Source organism: Marmota marmota, unplaced genomic scaffold (genome assembly GCF_001458135.2).
Source record: "Marmota marmota marmota unplaced genomic scaffold, marMar, whole genome shotgun sequence".
Lineage (NCBI taxonomy): Eukaryota > Metazoa > Chordata > Mammalia > Rodentia > Sciuridae > Marmota > Marmota marmota.
Genome location: NW_026000174.1, coordinates 11,158,241 through 11,180,887, shown reverse-complemented (window position 1 = coordinate 11,180,887; position 22,647 = coordinate 11,158,241). Strand labels below are relative to the sequence as shown.

Sequence of the window (22,647 nt, the reverse complement as noted above, 5' to 3'; positions counted from 1 at the left end):
GTGGCTAGAGTGGTAGAGTGCTTGCTTAGCATGCATGAGGCACTGGGTTCCATCCTCAGCACCACATAAATGTAAAATAAAGATATTGTGTCCACCTAAAGCTTAAGAATAAATATTTTTTTTAAAAAAAGTCAAAACAAGCCAGGCGGTGGTTCATACCTGTAATCCCATTAGGGAGGCTGAGGCAACAATAGCAATCTAACAAGGCCCTAAGCAACTCAGCAAGACCATCTCAAAATAAAAAAAGGGCTGGGAATGTACCGCAGTGGTTAAGTGCCCTGGGTTCAATCACACACACACATACACACCCACAAAAAAAAAAAAAAACACCTCACAATAGTTAGACATATAAAACAGTATAAAGCAAGAGATGACGTAATTGAAGGAAGAAACAATTTCATTATAGATATTTCAATTGCAGTTAGAGATTTCAATTCTCTATACTCAATAATTAATAGAACAAGAATGAAAATTAGCAAGGATATATAAGACTTGAACACCGTCAATCAATCTGATCTCTACATATAACTGACATAAACAAAGCATTCCTTTTAACCACATATGGATCATTCTCCAAGATAAACTATATTATATGCTAGGCCATAAACATGTCCCAATAAACTTAAAAGAAATGAAATCACTCCAAATATATTACTTGACACAATGGAATTAAACTAGAGATCAACAATGGGAAAGACATTTCTCCAAAAAAGAACACAAATGGCCAATAAGCACACGAAAAGATGCTTGACATCATTATTCACTAGGAAATGTAAATAAAACCACAATGAGATACTACTTCACACCCACTAAGATGACTATAATCAAAAAACAGAAAATAACAAGTATGGGCAAAGATGTAGAGAAATTAGAACCTTCTTAATTGCTGGTGGGAATGTAAAATGATACCAACGTTATAAAAAACAGTCTGGCTATTCCACAAAAAGTTAAACATAAAGTTACCCTATGACACAGCAATTCTACTTCTTAGGTATATAACCAAGAGAAGCAAAAACATTTATCCACACAAAGCCTGAACATAAATGTTCACAACAACATTATGCGTTATAGGCAAAATGTGGAAACGGGTCAAAGTGGATATCATCTGATGAGGGATACATAAAATGTAAGATATCCTTACAATGATATACTGTTTAAATATAAAAAGGAATGAAGTACTGATACATGGATGGACCTCAAAAACATTATGTTAAGTAAAAAAAAAAAGCTGTACACAAAAACTACACAATATATGAATTTATATAAACTGTCTAAAGGCAAATTTATAGACAGAAAGCAACTGATAGCTGAGCATGGGAGTTTGGTAAAAGGGCACAAGGAAAATTTGGGGGGGTGATGGCTATACAACTCTACACATTTATTAAAATCACTGAATTGTACATTTAAAATTAAATTGTAAATCATACCTCAATAGAACAGCTTTAAAAAGTAAACAATATTGTCAAAATGGCCATACTACCCAAAGTGCTATACAGAGTCAATGCAATTCCAATTAAAATCCCATCATTCCTTATAGAAATAGAAAAAGCGATCATGAAATTCATTTGGAAAAATAAGAGACGCAGAATAGCCAAAGCAATCCTTAGCAAGAAGAGTGAAGCAAGAGACATCACAATACCTTAAACTATACTACAAACTTAAACTATACTACAAAGCTATAGTAACAAAAACAGCATGGTATTTGCACCAAAATAGACATGTAGACCAATGGTACCGAATAGAAGACACAGAGACAAACCCACATAAATACGGTTATCTCATACTAGACAAAAATATACAATGGAAAAAAAAAAGATAGCCTGTTCAACAAATGGTCCTTGGAGAACTGGAAATCCATATGCAGCAAAATGAAAATAAACCTCTATCTCTCAACATGCACAAAATTTAACTTAAAGTGGATAAAGGACCTAGAAATTAGTCCAAAGAAAAAGGAGGAAAAAGGAGGCCCAAATCTTCATCATGTTGGATTAGGCCCTGACTTCCTTAACAAGACTCCTAAAGTGCAAGAAATAAAATCAGTAATAAATGGGAGCGGGAGCTAGCTCTCCTCGGTCTATACCCAAAGGACTGAAAAACAGCATACTACAGAGACACAGCCACATCAATGTTTATAGCAGCATAATTCACAACAGCTAAACCGTGGAACCAACCTAGATGTCTTTTAATAGATGAAGGATAAAAAAAATGTGGTATATATACACAATGGTATATTACTCAGCAATAAAAGAGAATAAAATCATGGCATTTGCAGGTAAATGGATAGAGTTGGAGAAGATAACGCTAAGTGAAGTTAGCCAATCCCAAAAAACCCAAATGCCGAATGTTTTCTTTGATATAAGGAGGCTGATTCATAGTGGGATAGGAAGCAGGAAAATGGGAGGAACTCTAGATAGGGCAGAGGGGTGTGAGGGGAAGGGAGGGGGCATGGGGTAATTAATGATGGTGGAATGTGATGATCATTACTATCCAAAGTACAGGTATGAAGACATGAATTGGTGTGAATATACTATGTATACAACCAGAGATATGAAAAATTGTACTCTATATATAATAAGAATTGTAATACATTCTGCTGTCATATATAAATAAAAAAATTACATAAAAAATAAATATGTGGGGGGGCTAGGGTTGTGGCTCAGAGATAGACCACTTGCCTTGAATGCATGGGGCACTGGGTTTGATCCTCAGCACCACATAAATAATAAATAAAATAATAAATAAATAAATAAAATAAAGGTATTGTGTCCCACAACTAAAAAATAAAAATAAAAAAGAATTAATAAATGAGATGGACTCAAACTAAAAAGCTTCTTCTCAGCAAAAGAAACAATCAATGAGGTGAATGGAGAGTCTACATTTTGGAAGCAAATTTTTGCCACACAAACGTCAGTTAGAGCACTAGCTCCAGGATATATAAAGAACTCAAAAAACTTAACATCAAAAAAACCAAACAACGCAATCAATAAATGGGCTTAGGAGCTGAACAGACACTTCTCAGAAGAAGATATACACTTGATCAATAAATATATGAAAAAATGTTCAACATCTCTAGTAACTAGAGAAATGCAAATCAAAACTACTCTTAGATTTCGTCTCATGCCTGTCAGAACGGCAGCTATCAGGAATACAGACAACAATAAATGTTGGTGAGGATGTAGGAGAACAGGCACACACATACATTGCTGGTGGGACTGCAAATTGGTGCAACCAATCTGGAAAGCAGTATGGAGATTGCTTAGAAAACTTGGAATGGAGCCACCATATGACCCAGCTATCCTACTTCTCGCTCTACACCCAAAGGACTTAAAATTAGCCTACTATAGTAACGCAGCCATATCAATTTTCATAGCAGCTCAATTCACAATAGCTAAACTGTGGAAGTAATCTAGATGCCCTTCAATAGATGAATGGATAAAGAAACTGTGGTATATATACACAATGGAATATTATGCTGCATTAAAAGAGAATAAAGGGGCTGGAGTTGGGGCTCAGCGGTAGAGTGCTTGCCTAGTACATGAGGGACCCTGGGTTCGATCCTCAGCACCACAAATAAATCAATTTAAAAAATTAAAGGTATGTGTCCATACGAAAAATAAAAAATAAATATTTTTAAAAAGAGAATAAAATTTTGGTATTTGCAGGTAAACGGATGGAGCTGGAGAATATCATGCTAAAAAACAAAGGCCAAATGTTCTCTCTGATAAGTGGATACTGACCCATAATGGGGAACAGGGAGGCTGGGCAAAATGGAGGAACTTTTATTGGGCAAGGGAGGGTGAGGGTAGGGAGGGTACACGGGGGCAGGAAAGATGGTGGAATGAGATGACAACATTACCCTAGGTACATGTATGACTGCACATATGGAGTGACGCTATATCATATACAACCATAGAAATGAAAAGTTGTGCTGCAATTGTGTACAATGAATCAAAATGCATTCTGCTGTCACATATGCCTAATTAAAATAAATAAATAAAATTAAAAACAAGAATAAAAGGTAAACTTAAAAAATTATATGTAAAACCAATAGGTTCTCATTATAAATTCTAGGTAATAAAATACAGAAATACATGGAGCAAAAAGTGAACATTCCAGGAATTGATATATGTAATCTAATTCCTGAAATCTCACTAAAACTAACATCAGGAATGGTCCTTTAAACACATTATATTCACAAGGATGGGGGCAACAGGAAAAGAAGGCAAGAACTGCAAAAAAGGAAGCAAAGCAGATGGCATGAGCTGAAAGGACTCAAGGAGGCTGTGTATGAAGCTGCAAGTGGGCAAAGCTTGAAAACCAATCTATATGTCTAGCCTGCAGAATTCTCAAAATTAAAGTAAAATTCTAACACAATATACTTCCAGAACTACAGATAAAGTGGAGAAGAGGGAAGAATACTAAAGGCCAAGTCCTTGAAAGCTATTTAAGCAGCAGTTAGGCTCTAAATCTCTTCTCCCTGCTCTACAACCAGTAGGTGACTGCCTTCCCTTTCCTAGTTGAAGATTAGAGGTTTAGTCTCTGGAGATGGTAAAAAAGGATTTCTGGATTAGGGATGCCAAGCACAAACATAAAAGTACCACAGCAAAAAACATAGTGAATGCTGGGACTTCTAGACCTTTTCTCTTACTAGGCTCCTAGAATACTTGTAGTCAGATCTTCATTATCAAAGCAGATTAGAAGATTCTTCTGTAGATCTGACCTGCCTAACAGGAAAGTTCTAAAGTCAAAAATATGAGTTTTCTCCAAATAATCCAGCTGGATTATCCTATGGTGATACAAACAAAAAAGCTTTATTATGGTGATGGCTGAACAATTCTATAAATTTTTTAAAATCACTTAACTGAATACCACACTACTGAGCTAGAAATTCTAGCAAGCTTCTTATATAATCCAGTCATAAGTATGAGTAGACCTCCAAAGATTGCTAAATATATGATGAAGAGCTCCCACAAACATGGAAAAAAATCAAAATAACTAGGGAAAAGATGGTGGTGGAGGGGTGGCGGTGAGGACAGAATAAGTAAGGAGAAGAAAACATCAAAAGAAAGCCTATCATTAATGTCCTCTCTGGCCCTGCAGAGGACATCAGGTTTTATTGTCTTTTTTCAGCACTTCAGTACTTACTCCTTAACCTCCAATCCCCTCAAGAAAATGATTTGACTCAACCCGCAAAATGTCCACAGAGATAAGAGAAGATACTAATTCTGGAAACAAGAATACAATGCTGTAATTTTTTTAAAATGAAAGAGCACTTGGAAATTAAACATGAGTACTGAAGTGAAAGGTCAATAGATAAATTGAAAGATGGAGATGAGGGAGTCTCCCAAAAATCAAGAACAGGACAACAGAGAATATGTAAGAAAAATTAAGAATAAGTCTAAAAGGTCCAAAATATAAATAAATAGGAGCTCTAGAAAGACAGAATAAAGAAAGCAGGAGAAGAAAACAATGAAATAATTCAAGCAAATTTCCTAGAACTGAAGCCTTGAGTTTCCAGGTTGAAAGAGTTCACAAAGCTCCTTGAACAATAAATAGATGAAGACAGGAATATAATTATGAAATTTCCAAACAATGACAAAGAAGATCCTACGAGCTTTCCATGTGGCAAAAAGTAGGTCATATATAAAAAAGCAGAAATAACTTTGGACTTAACAATACTGAAAGCTAAACAAAGGAAGTGCAATGTTTTCTATATCTGATGGGAAATTATTCCCAGTCTAGAATTCTATAATCAGCCAAAGTATTAATCAAATTTGAGAGCAAAATGGAGAAACTCCCATATTAAGACCTGAAAGATATTTAATATTTATTTCCCATTTATTTTCTCAAAACTGCTAGAGGACATGTACTACCAAAATGCAAAAGGCAGGCCTGGGGTAGAGAAAATAGAAATACCAACACAGAAAAGCAAAGAGACTGCCAAGACAATGGCAAAGGAGGAACTCAGAATGACATCTATGTTATAAGACTTCTAGTTCTATTTGATTTTTAATCTGAATTTGAAAAAAATAATTTTAAGTGAATATTATTAATCACCATCAACCCCAGAGGTAATTATTGTTACCATTTGGTATCTTTCAAAGATGATCTATGGATGGTAAACATTGATCTTCACATGTCCAAACATGTCTATATTTTGACTTGGTGCTTGAATGCTAGTTTGATTGTGTATTGAATTCCTGATACTAAATAATTTTCCTCATATTTCTGAAAATATTGCTCCTCTATCTGCTATTGCTAATGAGACATCTGATGCTACTGTTCCTCTGGACAGTGGCTGTATATTTTCTTTGGAAACTCTTAAGATTTTTCTCTTTATCTTTGGGTCTCTTTCAATTGTCTGACTTGGCGATTGATAGACCTTTTACCCAAGACTTTCTTTTAGCTGAGGAACTTTTCTTTTCTTACTCTTTTAATTATTTTTTTTCCCACTCCACTGCCTCTGTTCTCTAATTTGTCATCTTAAATCTCCTTAACTAACCCTGTATTATCCCTTATTTTCAAATTTCCACCTGTTTTTCTACTTTATATCATTAATTTTCTCTTATATGCATTTAATCTTTGTGAATTTGTTTCTTTTTAAATTTTTATTTTTTAATTGTAGTTGGACACAATACTTTTATTTTATTTATTTATTTTTATGTGGTGCCGAGGATCGAACCCTGAGCCACAACCCCAGCCCTGTGAATTTATTTCTTAACACTTTTTTTCTGTGTGCATGTGGTACTGGGAATTGAATGCAGGGCCTCATACTATATCCCCGGCTCTTTTTTTATTTTATTTTATTTTTTAATTTGACACAGGGTCCTGCTAAATTGCCCAGGGTAGCCTCAAACTTGTGATCCCCCTGCCTTAGCCTCCCAAGTCACTGGGAGTCACTGGGATTACAGGTGTGGGCTTCTGAGCCTGACTACATTTTTTAATTTCTAAGAACTCTCTTCTATCCCCTGATAGCTCCAATGCAGGTGTTTTGGGGGATGTAACATCTATAGAACTTTTTTGAACAATTATCTTTCCTGAATTATCTACTTCCTCTGAGGCTAGTTTTATTTCTTTATCTTGGTCCCTCTCTAAAGTTTTGTTTCCCTCAAGTATCTAGAGGTCATATTTACAAGTGAAGGACTAGACTGATCAATGTAAGTAATCAACATGAGTTTTTCCTGACACTATGTCAGTATGCTTCTCCACTGTACTCTCTGAATGGCAGGTCTGAGTCAGTCTGTGGTTACGTATAGGCGGGTACCAGCAAGTGTTACTGTAGGGTACGTAGGTATGGAAAAGGATATGTGTAGAGAGTCCTCCCTCCCAAGTATCAAAGTATGAGAAATTCTTGGTATAGAGAATTTTAATGTATTTTTCTGCTGCAAAAGCTACTTTTTTTCTCCTCTGTATCTATGGTAGAAATCTGCAATTGACTTGGGTTTTTTTCTGCTTCTCTCTCAGGCCCCTATGCCCATAGCAGCAACTTTCCTCAAGGAAGCAGTTTCTTTAGAAAATTACCTGATTTTAGCTTAGAAACAAATGCATCTGCTGGCTTTTGCTCACTGTAAAGAGGATACTACCCCTGATGTTTCAAATGTAGAATTTAATTAATACTCTTGAAGATGATCGAAGACTACTTTCTGCTTCATGTATAGATTCTTTTAGTTCATTTTCTGTGAAGTTACTTTTTTCTCTTCCACTTACTTTTAAGCTATGACTGCTTCTGCTCTGATCAATCTGACCTTACCTACTTTTTATCTTCCACAAATTCCTAACAATGGTTGATTTATGTCGTGTTTAGTTCTAAAGTGCTGCTTTTATTTTTTAATATATCTTTCTGAAATTAAGAAATTTAGGCTAGTAAGAGAGATAGGCACATGAATTTAGTCCACGAGCATGAATAAATTTCCAGAGTAATATTTCTAAGACGTTAGTTTAGACTAAAATGCACATCCAACTATTTCAGTCTTTTATTTACAATACTTCTTCAACTCTAACAACAAAGTTCAAATTTTCTTGCCCGATATACTTAACAGCACAGCTTTGTTCACCCTATCCCTAGACAGAAAAGCATTACCCCTTTCTAATTATTTGTGTTTATCTGACAACTATCTTATAAATATTTGCTTACATGTTCTAATTCATCACTAATTTGTGAGATCAAGAGCAAAGACCCTACTAGCCCTTGACTCATTAGCACCCAAAGAATCTACCATATGGTAGATGTTATTTTTATGAATGAGAATAAGGCATTAAAATAGCATAAAATCTTAGAGTCAAGTCTCAGATTTTTAACAGAATTTTAGGCAGAAAAGAACCTTAAAGATCATGTTTGTTAAATGAATAATCCTTCAGGACCCAGTACCCTGTGCAACTTTCCTTGTACTATCAGGCAGAATAAACCATTCCATCAAATATGACCTCATTGCACATTATTCATGCAGCCATATCCTGGAGCTTTTATCTTCCTAGTCTGTCATTAATATTTTTCTCAAGGTAGCACACATTCATTTTTGTGTCACCTATACTTTGGCACAAAAAAAGATATTAAGGAAATATTTATAGTATAAATGAATAGATGAATACTCAGGAGAAGAGAATTTTGAACTGATTTCTACTACTAACTCATCAACAGTGGGGACAGAGTCAATGTTTCTGAGTTACAATTTTTAAAATCTTTATTATATAGATAACAATTTTGTTTGATTATTTCACAAATTAAGTGAATCCAAAATGGAGAACAATAACATGCTACCACAATAAAAATCCTATTTCTCTATAAAACTAGGAAATAAAGATAGAACAACGGACTAGAGGGACAAATGTTATGAACTGGGGGAGAAAAATGTCCTTGAGAGCCTGACTGGTTTTATTTGTAGATACTAAACCAGTACAGGTTTTTAACCAAGCAGGTGTTATCCTCTCTGCCATATGGCATGAGCCCCAGGGCACTTCCTCCACACTAGCAAACAACACACTGCATTCTCCTTTATAAGACCTCTCTGACATCTTTCTCTGTTCCTTGCCACAATGAAAAGAACCCTAGACTAGATTCAGAAGACTCCAATTATAATTTGGTACTAATTAGGAATCTTTTTTTTAATATTTATTTTTTATTTATAGTTGGACACAATACCTTTATTTTATTTATTTATTTTTATGTGGTGCTGACGATTGAACCCAGGGCCTTGCGTGTGTTAGGCGAGCACTCTACCACTGAGCCACAACCCCAGTCCCACTAATTAGGAATCTTCAGAAAAGTTTTTGTACCTGTGAAATGGGGATGGATAATACTTCCTTCAAGAGGTAAACTGTGAGGACTAATTATGCTAACATATAGAAAGTTATTTACACAGTGTCATCACAGAATAGACACTTAATAAACGATAGCTACCACTCTTCCTATATAAGTATAAAGATATTTGAATCACAAGGTACAACTCAACTTTGTTAGGCCCTTTCTTCAATGATTCACTGTTCAAACACCTACATTTGCAAATTCTTCTCCCATCTTTTATTCACATTTCTTCCATTTGATGAAAGGCAGCATGAATCAAGGGACAGCAGTGCAGACTGAAAATCAGATGTCTATTGCCTTAAACCTTTTCTATTTCAGTTTTATAACCTATAAAACAAGTAATAACCCACCTCATCAAGCTTCAGCAAATATGAAGAGATACTGAATAAGAAGGGATCTGTCATGTTACAAGGCAGCTTGTCAACATTTTTTTAGTATAACTGATAAGAGTATAAATGACTCAGAATCAATCAATTCTCAGTGCTAGCAACATGGTTCAAAGTATTTTGGTGGTGACTCAGTATTGCATTAGACCTTACTACTCTCCTGCTTAAAAGTCTTTAAGTTCTCATTACCTTTAAGATGAAGTCAAACTCCTACAGGATGTGGCCTACTTACCACTCCTACTCACCACCCACGTGTACTCCCTGCACACTTCACATTCCAGTATTAAACCACTTGCAATTCCCTTATAAACTTCCAGTTCATGCACATACAATTCTCTTTCTGTCTGGAATATTCTCATCCTCCTTGATTTCTGCCCTAGAATTAATTTTAACTCATTCAGTGCAGAATTTACCATCAATAAGCTTTCTCTGACACATCCAATCTTTCATTCAATAAATGTTTACTGAACGTGGAACCTGTCAGATGCCAAAGATACAGCAATTAACAAGACAGGCGTAGCCTCTGGCCTTATGAAGTTTATCATGCTAAACTATAACTGTCTGTACTTTCATGTCTTCCATAAAACTGAAAGGTTCTTAGGCATTGAGACAATGTATCATTTCTGTATCACCACTACTCTACACAGGACTTGGCACAAAGTAGGGGCTCTTGTAAATATTTAGTAAATCAACATGGCACAACCACCTTTCTATAAGAGAAAATATTAGATATAAAGAATAGTGACATTCTCTTATATGTGTCACAATTAACTATAAGACCCTTTCAAACATCAACATCTCATTTCATACTCATAATTGCCCTGGAAAATACAATCTGAAAGTTGAGTTAAGCTAGTCTTACTTCCCAGTCAATTTGTCAATGATTCCTATAATATCACTTCAAATTACAGGACATCACTACAACTTTAGAAGGCAGAATAAATGACCTTAAGTGAAAAGCATCTGCTCCCTTCAACAATTAATTTCTAATCCTAGTTTTGCAGACCTTACTGAAAAGAGGGAACTCTTCTAAATTCAAGTGTCTAAAAACACATCCAGGCAAGGCAGATGTATCTCATCTTATTAATGAGGAATCTAAAGCACAGAAAGACAAACTGGCTTTCCCAATGTTCAAAGCTACCTATGAAAAACAGCCTAGAAATCACATCTTCTGGTTCCCAGGTTTCAATTTCTAGAGCATTAAAGCTGGAAGGGATACACAATTTTTGTTAGTTCAATTCCTTTATTATATAGACAGACATTCTGAAGCTGAATGTAGGAGAGTGACCAAGATGAGTGCCTCCCAGCCCGGGCTTTATCCTTATCATATCTTTTGACCCTTACTTCTGAACCTGCCCATTTCAGAAGAGAGAGAAAAAAAAAAAAGACTTACCAAAGTGTTAGAAGAATTATAATCTTCAGCTGATTTATCTGCAAAGGAACAAAGACAAAAGACTTAGTAAACAATTGTGGTTAATCCTTTCTTGAGAGCTAAGGAAGTCTACCTGATCAAGCACTTCCCAGGTTCACAGAATAATAATAATATGAATGATAGTATGGGCCACATAACATGCTAAGCACCTTATACATATATCCTCACTATGGCTCTGAGTATTATCATTATATCCACTTTTATCAATTTTATAGTTCAGGGAGGTGATTTGTCCTGGGGTTTATATAGGTTAAATAGAGGATTCAAGATCCGAATTATGATTTAATTCTAAATCTATGCTAGAACTGTATCCATATCATCAGCTATATCATCAGCAGGCTTTAATAGTAGAGAGAAGTTCCAAAGGAAAGGAATCCAAGGCACAGTCCTGAGCCATTATGCAAAATCATGGTCAACCCGCAGCTTCAGCTTTCACGAAGGATCCTTGTACATCCATGCCCATTCCCCACAGGGACAGAAAGACTAAGAAAAGAGAGATTAATCATGTGAAGTCTAATTAAAAGCAAAAATTTATTTCCTAAGAATAAAATCAAGTGCCTCCAATGAAGTCAGATTTCACTGATTCTAATTCATACATTTTTCACATTAAGAGCTCTAAAATGGAGAGGTTTCCTACAATTAAAGGCATTTCATGGTTTGGTTGGCAGGTCCCTTCCCCTGCCATACTGGTAAATAAAAGAATGGTGCCTCCTTCAATCAATGATATCTTGGACTTGCCAAAATATAAAACACAAACCCAATGGAAATTTCAGTAAGAAAATAAGTTTAAAGACAAGGTATTATCTTTGATAGAGCACTAATCTCTAGGGTATATAAAGAACTCAAAAAGCTAAACACACACACACAAAAAAAAACAAAAACAAATAACCCAATCAATAAATGGGCCAGAGACCTGAACAGACACTTCTCAGAAGAGGATATACAATCTGTCAACAAATATATGAAAAAATGTTCATCACTCTAATAATTAGAGAAATGCAAATCCAAACTACTCTAAGATTTCACCTCACTCCAGTCAGAATAACAGCTATTATGAATATAAACCACAATAAATGTTGGCGAGGATGTGGGGAAAAAGGTACATTCATACACTGCTGGTGGGACTGCAAATTGGTGTAGCCAGTATTGAAAGCAGTATGGAAAATTTCTTGGAAAATTGGGAATGGAACTGCCATTTGACCCAGCTATCTCTTTCCTCGGTCTATACCCGAAGGACTTAAAAACAGCATGCTACAGGTATACCACACAATTCACAATAGCTAAACTGTGAAACCAACCTAGATGTCCTTCAGCAGATGAGTGGATAAAAAAATGTGGCATATATACACAATGGAATATTACTCAGCAATAAAAGAGAATAAAATCATGGCATTTGCAGGTAAATGGATGGAGTTGGAGAAGATAACGCTAAGTGAAGTTAGCCAATCCCAAAAAACCAAATGCTGAATGTTTTCTCTGATATAAGGAGGCTGACTCCCTGAGGGGTAGGGAGAAGGAGCATGGGAGGAATAGACGAACTCTAGATAGGGAAGAGGGATGGGAGGGGAAGGGAAGGAGCATGGAGTTAGAAATGATGGTGGAATATGATGGACATTATTATCCAAAGTGCATGTATGAAGACACAGATTGGTGTGAATATACTTTGTATACAACCAGAGATATGAAAAATTGTGCTCTATATATATAGTAAGAATTGTAATGCATTCCGCTGTCATATATGAATAAAAAAATTAATTAAAAATTTGTTGTTGTTGTTGTTGATGGACCTTTGTTTTATTTATTTATATGTAGTGCTGAGAATCAAACCCAGTGCCTCACACATGCCAGGCAAGCAGTCTACCACTGAGCTACAACACCAGTCCTAGCAATATGTTCTTAAAACAAGCCCTGAATCATCTGCTATGGCTTAAAGAAATCAATTCATGATATAATTTAAACATAATTCATTTGTTTTTCTTATCTAAATGAGTATCAGTTTAGGTGGAGTGCAACACCATGCCTTCACTGCACTACCCCTAATCTTACATGCTGCTAGTATTTTTGAGGATTGGGAATTCTGGTTATAACATACTTCTTATTGCCATAAAAAACAAGTAAACATTGCTTTTGTTCAAGATCATGGATATAATTTCTATATTTCAAAATCAAATTCCAAAGTACAGAATGACAGGATGAAAGTATTCCATTCTCTTCATTTTACAAGTGAGGAAACTGAAGTTGAGAGTAAGAAAGAGACTGGTTCAAGATCACATAAATAAGTGGCAAAGTAGGGCTAATACTCAACTAAGTTGTAAATCTAACCTACTTTTTCTCTAACACATCAGCTACTAATTGGAACAGAAAATCTAGTGTTGAAAAATAGGAAATTTAATGCCCCCAAATGGCAATGGAGAGTTGTGCTTGGGTTAGGGACAGCACTGAGTTTAAAGGCCCAAGTTTAAAACACACTTCCATCATCTATCAGCTGAGTTACCTTGGATAAGACATTTAATTTCTCTAAGTCTAATAAACTTCTTTGAGTCTGTAAAATGGGGATAATAGTCCTTGCCCTGCCAATTCCCAAAGGCATTATGAGATTCACATAAGATAATACACAAATTGAAGTAGTGTTACTATAACTAACTGTATGAGAAGGAGAAACAGGGAAAGGAGAGATATGACATTAAAATTAAACTATACCAAATATACAGTCTTGCCTAGACTTGGCCCTCATCTTCAACTTCTAGAAAATTAAAATCCTGCAGGGCTGAGGTTGTGGCTCAGCAGTAGAGCGCTCGCCTAGTACATGCGAGGCCCTGGGTTCGATCCTCAGTACCACATAAAAATAAATGAAATAAAGGTATTATGTCCAACTACAACTAAATTAAAATCTTGCACATACATGTAAATAATGTGTATATTAGTTCGAACACAAAAATAGATGCACACATATTTATACATATATATTAAATACTGTTCATATATGCATGTACAGATGAAAGTTACATAATTATCTGAATTTGCATGTCCATATACATATCCATCCATGATTACTTACATAGACTATAATTTCAAACATGTGCAAACCCACTGGGCAATGTCTCCATATGCATACCTATAACTTGCACACACAAACATACATGCATGCAGGAAACAGATTCTTCCAAAGACTTTACTACTGAGGATTTCAAAGATAGTTTATAATTTGATGTCTCTGATAAACTCCTTAATTTCCTGACTACCAGAAAACCTTCCCATTCAGAATCCCCTTACCCCAATTCCTCCTTGGAATGACCCAGTGAGGAAGAGAGACAGACCCGGCAGTGACAGACGCGAGAAAGGAAATACTGCTGGGTAGATGCATGGCCCTCTCCTGGGTACCACTATGGCAGAATGAGAGAAGCTGCAGTCTGTCATCTCCACCATCTGTGCCCTTTGATACAAGCCAGATACTTGCAGGGGAAGCATCCTTCAAAATCAGCAAGTTCATCCTGATTCTCACCTTTTCCAACAATACTGCCCTTTGAAGAAGGTAGCATGAACAAAGAACACCAGGATTGGAACTAAGAGACTAGCACTGCTACTATTTTAGCCACATTAGGAAGGCCTATGTCTTCCTGATGTGACTAAAAAACAAGGGGGAGCTGGTATGTACAAAGGTACTTCTTGCTCTAACATTCTAAGATGCTATAAAAAACAAGTTTCCAAAAATATAGACCTCTCATAAGTTATCCTAGGAAAAGAAAAATTTCTCTGCTGTGGAAGGAGGGGCTCCAAATAAAATTACTAAAGAAAACTAGTTATTCAAAAGATGCTGGTGTAGGAATTGGATTCTAATCCCAATTCTGCTATAAAAAACATAATCCCTTATAAAGAGTGTACATCTAAGGATCATTTAAAATTATTGGCTTTATTTCATTTGACAGATAAAAATTAGTCCCTTGAAGAAGAAACTGGCTTTGCCAACTTAAAAGATACAGATTAATGTTATTAAATAATTAATGATATTAACAATAATCATGACAATGATAGCTACATTTCTATGGTGCTTTTATAACTTATAAAAAACTTTTACATCAATGAGCTCATTTACTTCTCACTACCACCTCTTGAGATAGGAATTTGTTATGGTTTAGAATATAAGGTGTCCCCCTTAAAGCAATTGTGTTAAAGCAGGCATGTTTGAAGGTGAAATGATTAGATTGTGAGATCTGAAACCCAGTAAGTCCATCCTAGTTTGAATGAACTGAATGGGTAGTAAATGTAGGCAGGAAGGGCGTGGCTAGAGGAGGTGAGTCACTGGGGATTCATCTTCCTCCTACACCTTCCTGTGCCATCTGTCTTCTTCCCAGCCACCATGAAGTGAGCAGTGCCTCTCCATTGCATCCTTTTGCATAAGCTTCTGCCTCACCTGGGGCCCAGAGCAATGGAATCGGTTGACCATGAACTAAACCTGTGAACCTATGAAACAAACTAAACTTTCCCTCCTCTAAGTTATTTTTTGTCCGGTATTTTGGTCACAGGAACAAAAACCTAAATAAAACAGAGTGATTATTCCCATTTTGAGGCGCAAATAAATGAAATGACTATAGAATCTTGTGAATGTCAAAATCGAGACCTCTGGCACAAAGCCAGTATTCCTTTTACATAACACCATGCTATTTTTTAAAAACATTCAGTTTTGGAATAAGACAAGTTTGATGGGAAAAAAACTTCATCTTGGTTGTCAAATTCCCAAATCCCATCTTAGTGAGAATACCACCTTTTGCTCTTTCCACTTTCTTATTTCACTCCAGACCAATAAATATGTGGAGTTTTTACACCCAGATTAAAACCTTCTTTTACAACAACTGATGTGGACATAATCCTCCTACCTGTAAAGCTCATGTACTTCTGGCTGTTAGAGGTCTTCTTTGAGTTGTAAAATTCCAACACATCCAGAACAGCCTGCGGATTTTTCTTCTGCTCTGACTTAGTGATGTTTGATGTCTGAAGCAAGCGGGCCCACTGCTCTGGCATTCCCTGTAAGACAGACATGCAAGGGTTTCAGAAAGAAATAGTTACAAGGGACCCTGAATAAAGATGGGCTTCTTAGTCATCCCTTTATCTCTGTGCCCTTAAAGTTTACACAAGCCTCTTCTGTAACACCTCTCTTAACAGTTATTTTTTAATATGTTTGCTCCTTTACCATTTTATACCTCCTTCTAAGCAAGGACCATGTCTGATTTGCTCCTACATCCTCTGTGTCATACACAGAGCCTGCATGGGGTCCCTCAGTAAAGGTTTATATAAGGAATGAAAATCAAAAGGATTCTCTGAATACACAATTTTGGAGATAGGAAAGTGCTCCTCTTGTGAACGTTAAGAAGACAGTAATAAGGGTCTCAGGCAAAGAAAAAGGGATCAGCAAGGTGAGAAAGAATTGAATCTAACAGCACACAGCCAGAACTCTAAAGGTCCAAAGGACTTTGTGTAAACCAAGACTCACCGTAAACTCCCCTGTGACAGCATCAAAACCAACATGAATTGTGTGCTCAAAATCTGAAGGAAGAGAAATTTCTGGCCGCTCCTTCTCCTTCTTTTTATTTGCTGTGAGAGAAATAGGGAAGAGGAAATTTTTAGAAGAGGGGTATTACTAGGTTTTTAATGCTTATTTCAGCTCTTTCCTGAGCTGTAGGCTCCCCTAGAGAACAAGATTTGTCCCAACTTACGTTTGTATTTACAGAGCCTAACTACAACCTGACTTAGAGTAGATACATGTCTAAAAACTGAATTCTTCCTGAATTAAAGCAAGGAAGGAGCAGAAGGAACATTTGTCATAGTTACTAGTTCTGATTTTACCACTAACTAGCCAGCTGATATAGAGCAAGTCCTCTTCTGGAAGTTTTCCTTGATCTCCAGGTTGGACAGTTCTTTACCTTCTCCTCTGTTCCCACAGCACCAATAGAGTGATTGACTATTTTAAGTGCTTATTTTCTCTACCTGACTAAATTCCAGGTGCAGGGGCCATGTCCAATTCATCACCAATTCTCAGGGGCTACCACATACCTGGAACAAAATAGGTGCCGAGATAGTGAGTGAAGAAAGGAACAAATGATCAGACACCTACCTCAACTGGTCAAGCAGTCTAAGGAACCTGACAAAGATATGCAAATTCTCTTCAGGACAGGAATAAAAGTTTCATTTCACCAGCTTGGCCAAACTTCTATGAAACTGATTACCCAGCCCTCATTAACCTTATTTTAAAGCAGCTGGCAGCCCAGCACACCAGCCAAAAGAAATTCTGAAGTCCTCATGCTCCCACTAACCAGCATAACCTGATTAAAGGCAATAAAATGGGAAGAAAAACAAACAAGATCTAGAGTACAAGTCAGTTTTACTTCTACCTCATCATAGTATACAGTCCAGTATCTCTGCTTTCCCAAGTGGACTATGGGGAGGATGAATTAAATGATCTCCATCTCCTGGTTCTAGGGATTGAATCCAGAGCTTCATCCCCAGCCCTTTTTGGTTTTTATTTTGAAATAGAGTCTTGCTAAGTTGCTAAGGCTATCCCTAAATTTGCTATCCAGTTGCCTCAGCCTCCCTAATAGCTGGGATTACAGGCATGCACCATTGGGCCCAGTACAATGTAGTAGATGATCTTAAGGGCCTTTCTAGCTCCCATATTTGGTGAGTCTATGAAACCAGAAAAATAAGTACTCTCAAAGCTCTATATTTATTCCTTAGATGGCATCCTACAGTTTGTTTGCAGGGGAATGGGGGGAGGTGGTGCTAGAGATCAAACCCAGGGCCTCATGTATGCTAGGTATGGACTATGCCACCAAGCTATATCCCCAGCCCTCCCACAGTTTTTAATAGACATTTTATATATACTATCTTACGTAATCACCATAATTCTGAGAAACAATTTTTACCTGTAGATTAGGAAACTGTGATACAGATTTGCCTAGCATCTTAAGTAAATGAAATCAAAGCAAGGTCCTTTACATTCTACTACTTTGTCTCCCCTAAAGAATTTCAAGTTGAATTAAGAAAATATACTTTGATATAATGAGAAGAAATAACATTAAGAAATTTCCATGTATATGTACCATGACATACATTATTTTCCTTCATTCTTACTATCTTAATAATAAATATTACTACTAAATAATTTACTCTTAGCCTCTAATGAGGCTGTGATTTGAATCCAGGTCTGATTCCAAAGGTCTTTCTTTAGTGTCATTATAAGAGCCATTTGCCCACATGCCAATTGCTAGGGTTTAAGCTATTTATGTAGTTGGCAATTTCTCTTCCAGAAGCAGCTGCTTTGAGAAAGAGAAGGCTAAGGGTTATACCAGGGCCCAAGTCAAGCAGTCATTTAAGACATAATTCCATCTGTCTCACTCACATCTAGAATATGTAGGACATGTGGCAGGGCTTTAGAACTGCTTTCTGTTCTAAACTGCTTTCTGTTTCTAAATTCCCTCTGTTCTGATCACTTAAATCACTTAAAAAATTTTAGGGAAGTAAAACTACATTAATGTTTTATTTATTTTTTTTATGCTTATATAGTTTATTATATTTTATGCATTATTTCTATTGCATATTATTAAAAGACTACACAATATAATATCATAACCATGGACAGTAAAGTCCAGAAGAAATTGGTAATGAAGATTCAGAGAATGGCTCAGAGGATGACTAGCTAATTGGAAAAAGCCAGGGGAAATTAAATCATAGGAGGATGGACTTAAGGACCTTCCAGCTCCTACATTTTCCAAGTCTGTGAAACGGAAATAAGGTAGCCCGTGACCTTTGAATATACCTCACATATTCCTACTTCCATGTTTGTGCTCATTTTTTTTTTTTTTTAATTTCCTTGCTTGGAATGTTCCTTCTCTCTGTCTCAGCTGTTTTCAAAGACTTCTCTCAGGAAGGATTTCCTGACCTTTCCTCTCCCTGTGAATTCCCAAGGCACTGAGTCTGTTACACCACCATCCATCTAGTTATTTCCTATCTTGTATGATCCCTTGTATGAACTATAACTGATGAATTTTTAAAAAGCAAAATATAGTAAGCTGTGGAAAAAAATCATGGTTTCTCATTATGACCATTATATTTCTGATTCTCAAACAAAACCCAGCACAGAGTTTACTTAGTTCGTGAAAACCCCATAAAATACTAGGAAATGACTTTAGAGACCATCTAATTCCACTCCCTGAAGGAAAAGGCCCTAAAAAGTAAACTGACTTGCCCTGAGTCACAGAGCACATGGTGGTAAGACTCAGTCTACCTGATCAAGTCTTTTACCCTTCATTATACCCCTGATCCCTTCTGATTGATTTGAATGAAAGCAACTACTAACTGAATAATGGTTTAATATAAACCAGACTTGAGAAGAGGAAGATCCTGGCTGAAATAGGAGAAGGGGAAAATGAGGAGAAAAGGGAAATATAGCTGGCAGATGGAGGCTGGGTGCTGTGCGATTTTGGCCAAATACTCACTAGCTGGAGACCACCAGCTGGAAACAAGGTTCCTGAGTCAGGAAGGCAAGACAGAACTAAAGAAAAAGCTATGTAGTCCCATAGCCACTTGGAACTCAGTTAATTGCTTTTTAGAAGTAACAACCACCACCCTCATATGTGCATAACTCTTTATAAAGCCCTTTCACTGTCTCCCTGATTCTTCACAACAAACCCAAGGAGCCAGACAATATGGATTAACATTTTATAGCTGAAAAGCCTAAGGTGAGGGAATCCAAAGACTGTTAGAAGGAATAATTTTGAAGTAGGAGTCAGGGGAAGAGGGACTCAGTATTTCATTTTTATTAACTCACTGTGTAACCCTGGGAGAAAGTCTCTGAGTTTCAAGTCCTCAATCTGCAAAACAGGACAATGACCCATGCTTAGAATAGAGATGAAGGTAGGCAACAAGTTACTTTCTGGAGAAGATAATATTTTTAAAAAGTCATGAAGGATAAATAGGAGTTAATTAGGCAAAAATGGGGAAGATCATTCCAGAAAGAAACAGAATGTGCAAAGGGCCATAGGAGTAAAGAGTGTGATCTTTCTTCTGGCTTTCCACCTGCCCTGCCCATCGCAATTCCAAAATCTCTTATTAGGCATATTCTCTGAATTTGGGATTAAGGATACAGTGGAAAAAATAAAGCAAACCCAGGATCCTGATGGTCCCATATCCCACAAACTTTAGTCTCCCTGCGGGGTGAAGGTTGCCGTAACAATTTTTTTGTGTGTGCCTGTATGATGACTAGAGAGAAACCCAATGAAAATATGTATCTACACAAAAACTTTAAAGTATTCAAAGGTGAAAATAACACAAATGTCCCTCGACTGATGAGCAGATAAAATGTGGTATATCTCTATAATGAAATTCAGACAAAAATGTCCTCATCTATGCTACAAAATGAACTTTGAAAACATTATGCTAAGTGAAAAGAAATAAGTCAAAAAAGATCACATATTGCATAATTCCATTTATATAAAATATCCAGAACAGGCAAATCCATAGACAGAAAGTAGATTAGAGGCTGTTAAGGGGCTGAGAAAAGGGAAAAATGAAGTGTCTGCTAACAAATACAGGGTTTCTTTTGGGAGTGATAAACATGTACTGATATTAGTTGTAACAGTCATACTTTGTTTTTTTTTTTTTGTTTTGTTTTGTTTTTTTGCAGGGCTGGGGCTCCAAGCCAGGGCCTCATACATGCTAGACATATACCCAAGCTACACCCCTAGCCCTTGATTGTGCAATTTTGTGAATTTACTAAGACCATTGAATTATGCATTTTAAGATGATAAACTATATAGTATATAAATTGTATTTCAATTTTTTAAAAAAGTAAATGTAATTGACCATATTAATAAAAAAGGAGTTTCTATGCATATATATAATGAATTAAATTAATGTAGAAAACACTTTGCTGAAATGTGATACAATTCATGATTAAAAACCTTTAGCAAACCAAGATTACAAAGAATTTTATTTAACAAAAGTTAATTATCAAAACCTCCAAAGCAGGGGCTAGAGTTATAGCTCAGTGGTAGAGCCCTTGCCTTGTAAGTGTGAGGCACTGGGTTCCATCCTAGCACAAAAAACAAATAAAGGCATTGAGTCCATATACAACTAAAAAAAAAAAACCTCTAAAGCAAACATCATATTAACTATAAAATATTAGAAGTTTTGTAGCTCATCGGTAGTGCACACATAAGGCACTGCACTCGATTCCCAGCACCACATATAAATAAGCAAATAAAATAAAGGACCATCAACAACTAAAAAAAATTTTTTAAAAATTAGAAGTTTTTCCTCCACAATTAAAAAAAGGTAAGTTAATTGTATTCATCATAGTACTGTAGGTCCTTGTATTCATCATAGTACCGAAGGTATCAGCCAGTACAATTAGACAAGAAAAAGATGAGAAGTTAAAAAAAAGAAAACTATTATAATTTGTAGGTAATGTGTTCAAGTACATGAATGCAAAAAAATTCAAATGAGAAATATTTTCATGCCCTAGTGTGGGCAAATATTTCAAAAATAAAACAGCAAACATTAGAAAGTAATTAATAAATTTGACCATACTAAAAGTTTATAAACATTGTGCCAACCATCTAGCAAAGATACCATGAAGAGAGTAACAGAAGGTACTTGTAACATATAATGGACGAAAACCCTATATCTAGATAAAACTCCTACAAATCAATAAAAAAAAAAATACTTTTAAACGGGCAAGACTTGAGAAAAGGAACTTCACAACGAAAGAATATCCAAATGGCCAATTAACACATGAGAAGTTGCTCAAGCTCATCTGTAATCAGAAACCAGGCTACATACACAACAGAATCACTAAAATTAAAGATTGGTTGTACTAAGTGGTGACAGAGTAGTAGAATAACTGAAATTCTGAAGGACCATTGGTAGATGCTGGTAATATAAATTGAAACAACCATTCGAACTTCTAGTATTATCTGCAAAGCATAACATGAGCATGTCCATTACCCAGCAGTTTTACTATGTACATATAACCAATAGAAATTTGTAAATATATGTAACAAGATATATACAAGAATGATCAGAAAGGGCTATGGCTATGGTTCAATGGTAGTGCACTTGCCCGGCATGTGTGAGGCACTGGGTTTAATTCTCAGCACCGTATATAAATAAATAAAATAAAGGTCTATCAACAATTTTTTTAAATGTAAAAAAAAATGATCAGAAAACATTCATAAGAGTTGATGACTAAAATTAATCCAATGTTTATCAACAGTACAATGGGAAATAGTTCTATAAGAAAATATTTGGACCAGATGCAGTGGCACATACCTGTAATCCCAGCGACTTAGGAGGCTGAGACATGAGGATTGCAAGTTCAAGGCCAGCTTCAGCAACTTAGCAAGGCCCTAAATAACTTAGTGAGAATTTTTCTCAAAATTCAAAATAAAAAAGGTTGGGAAATGGGGCTCAGTGGTAAAGCCACCTTTGGGTTTAATCCCCAGTACCAAAAAAAAAAAAAAAAAAAAACTTGGTAC

The 22,647-nt window shown here is 36.0% G+C and overlaps 1 protein-coding gene across 1 annotated transcript in view; it reads right to left on the bottom strand.

Moving 5' to 3' along the window:
- The window catches only part of Pak1 (p21 (RAC1) activated kinase 1), a 78,175-nt gene that overhangs the window by 32,835 nt on the left and 22,693 nt on the right, over positions 1-22,647 (bottom strand). Inside the window, exons 3-5 of the mRNA XM_048788004.1 lie at positions 16,608-16,708; positions 15,994-16,141; positions 11,081-11,118 (exon numbers count right to left, since the gene is read on the bottom strand). Of these exons, the coding sequence (XP_048643961.1) occupies positions 11,081-11,118; positions 15,994-16,141; positions 16,608-16,708 (287 nt within the window). The remainder of the gene's footprint in view (positions 1-11,080; positions 11,119-15,993; positions 16,142-16,607; positions 16,709-22,647) is intronic.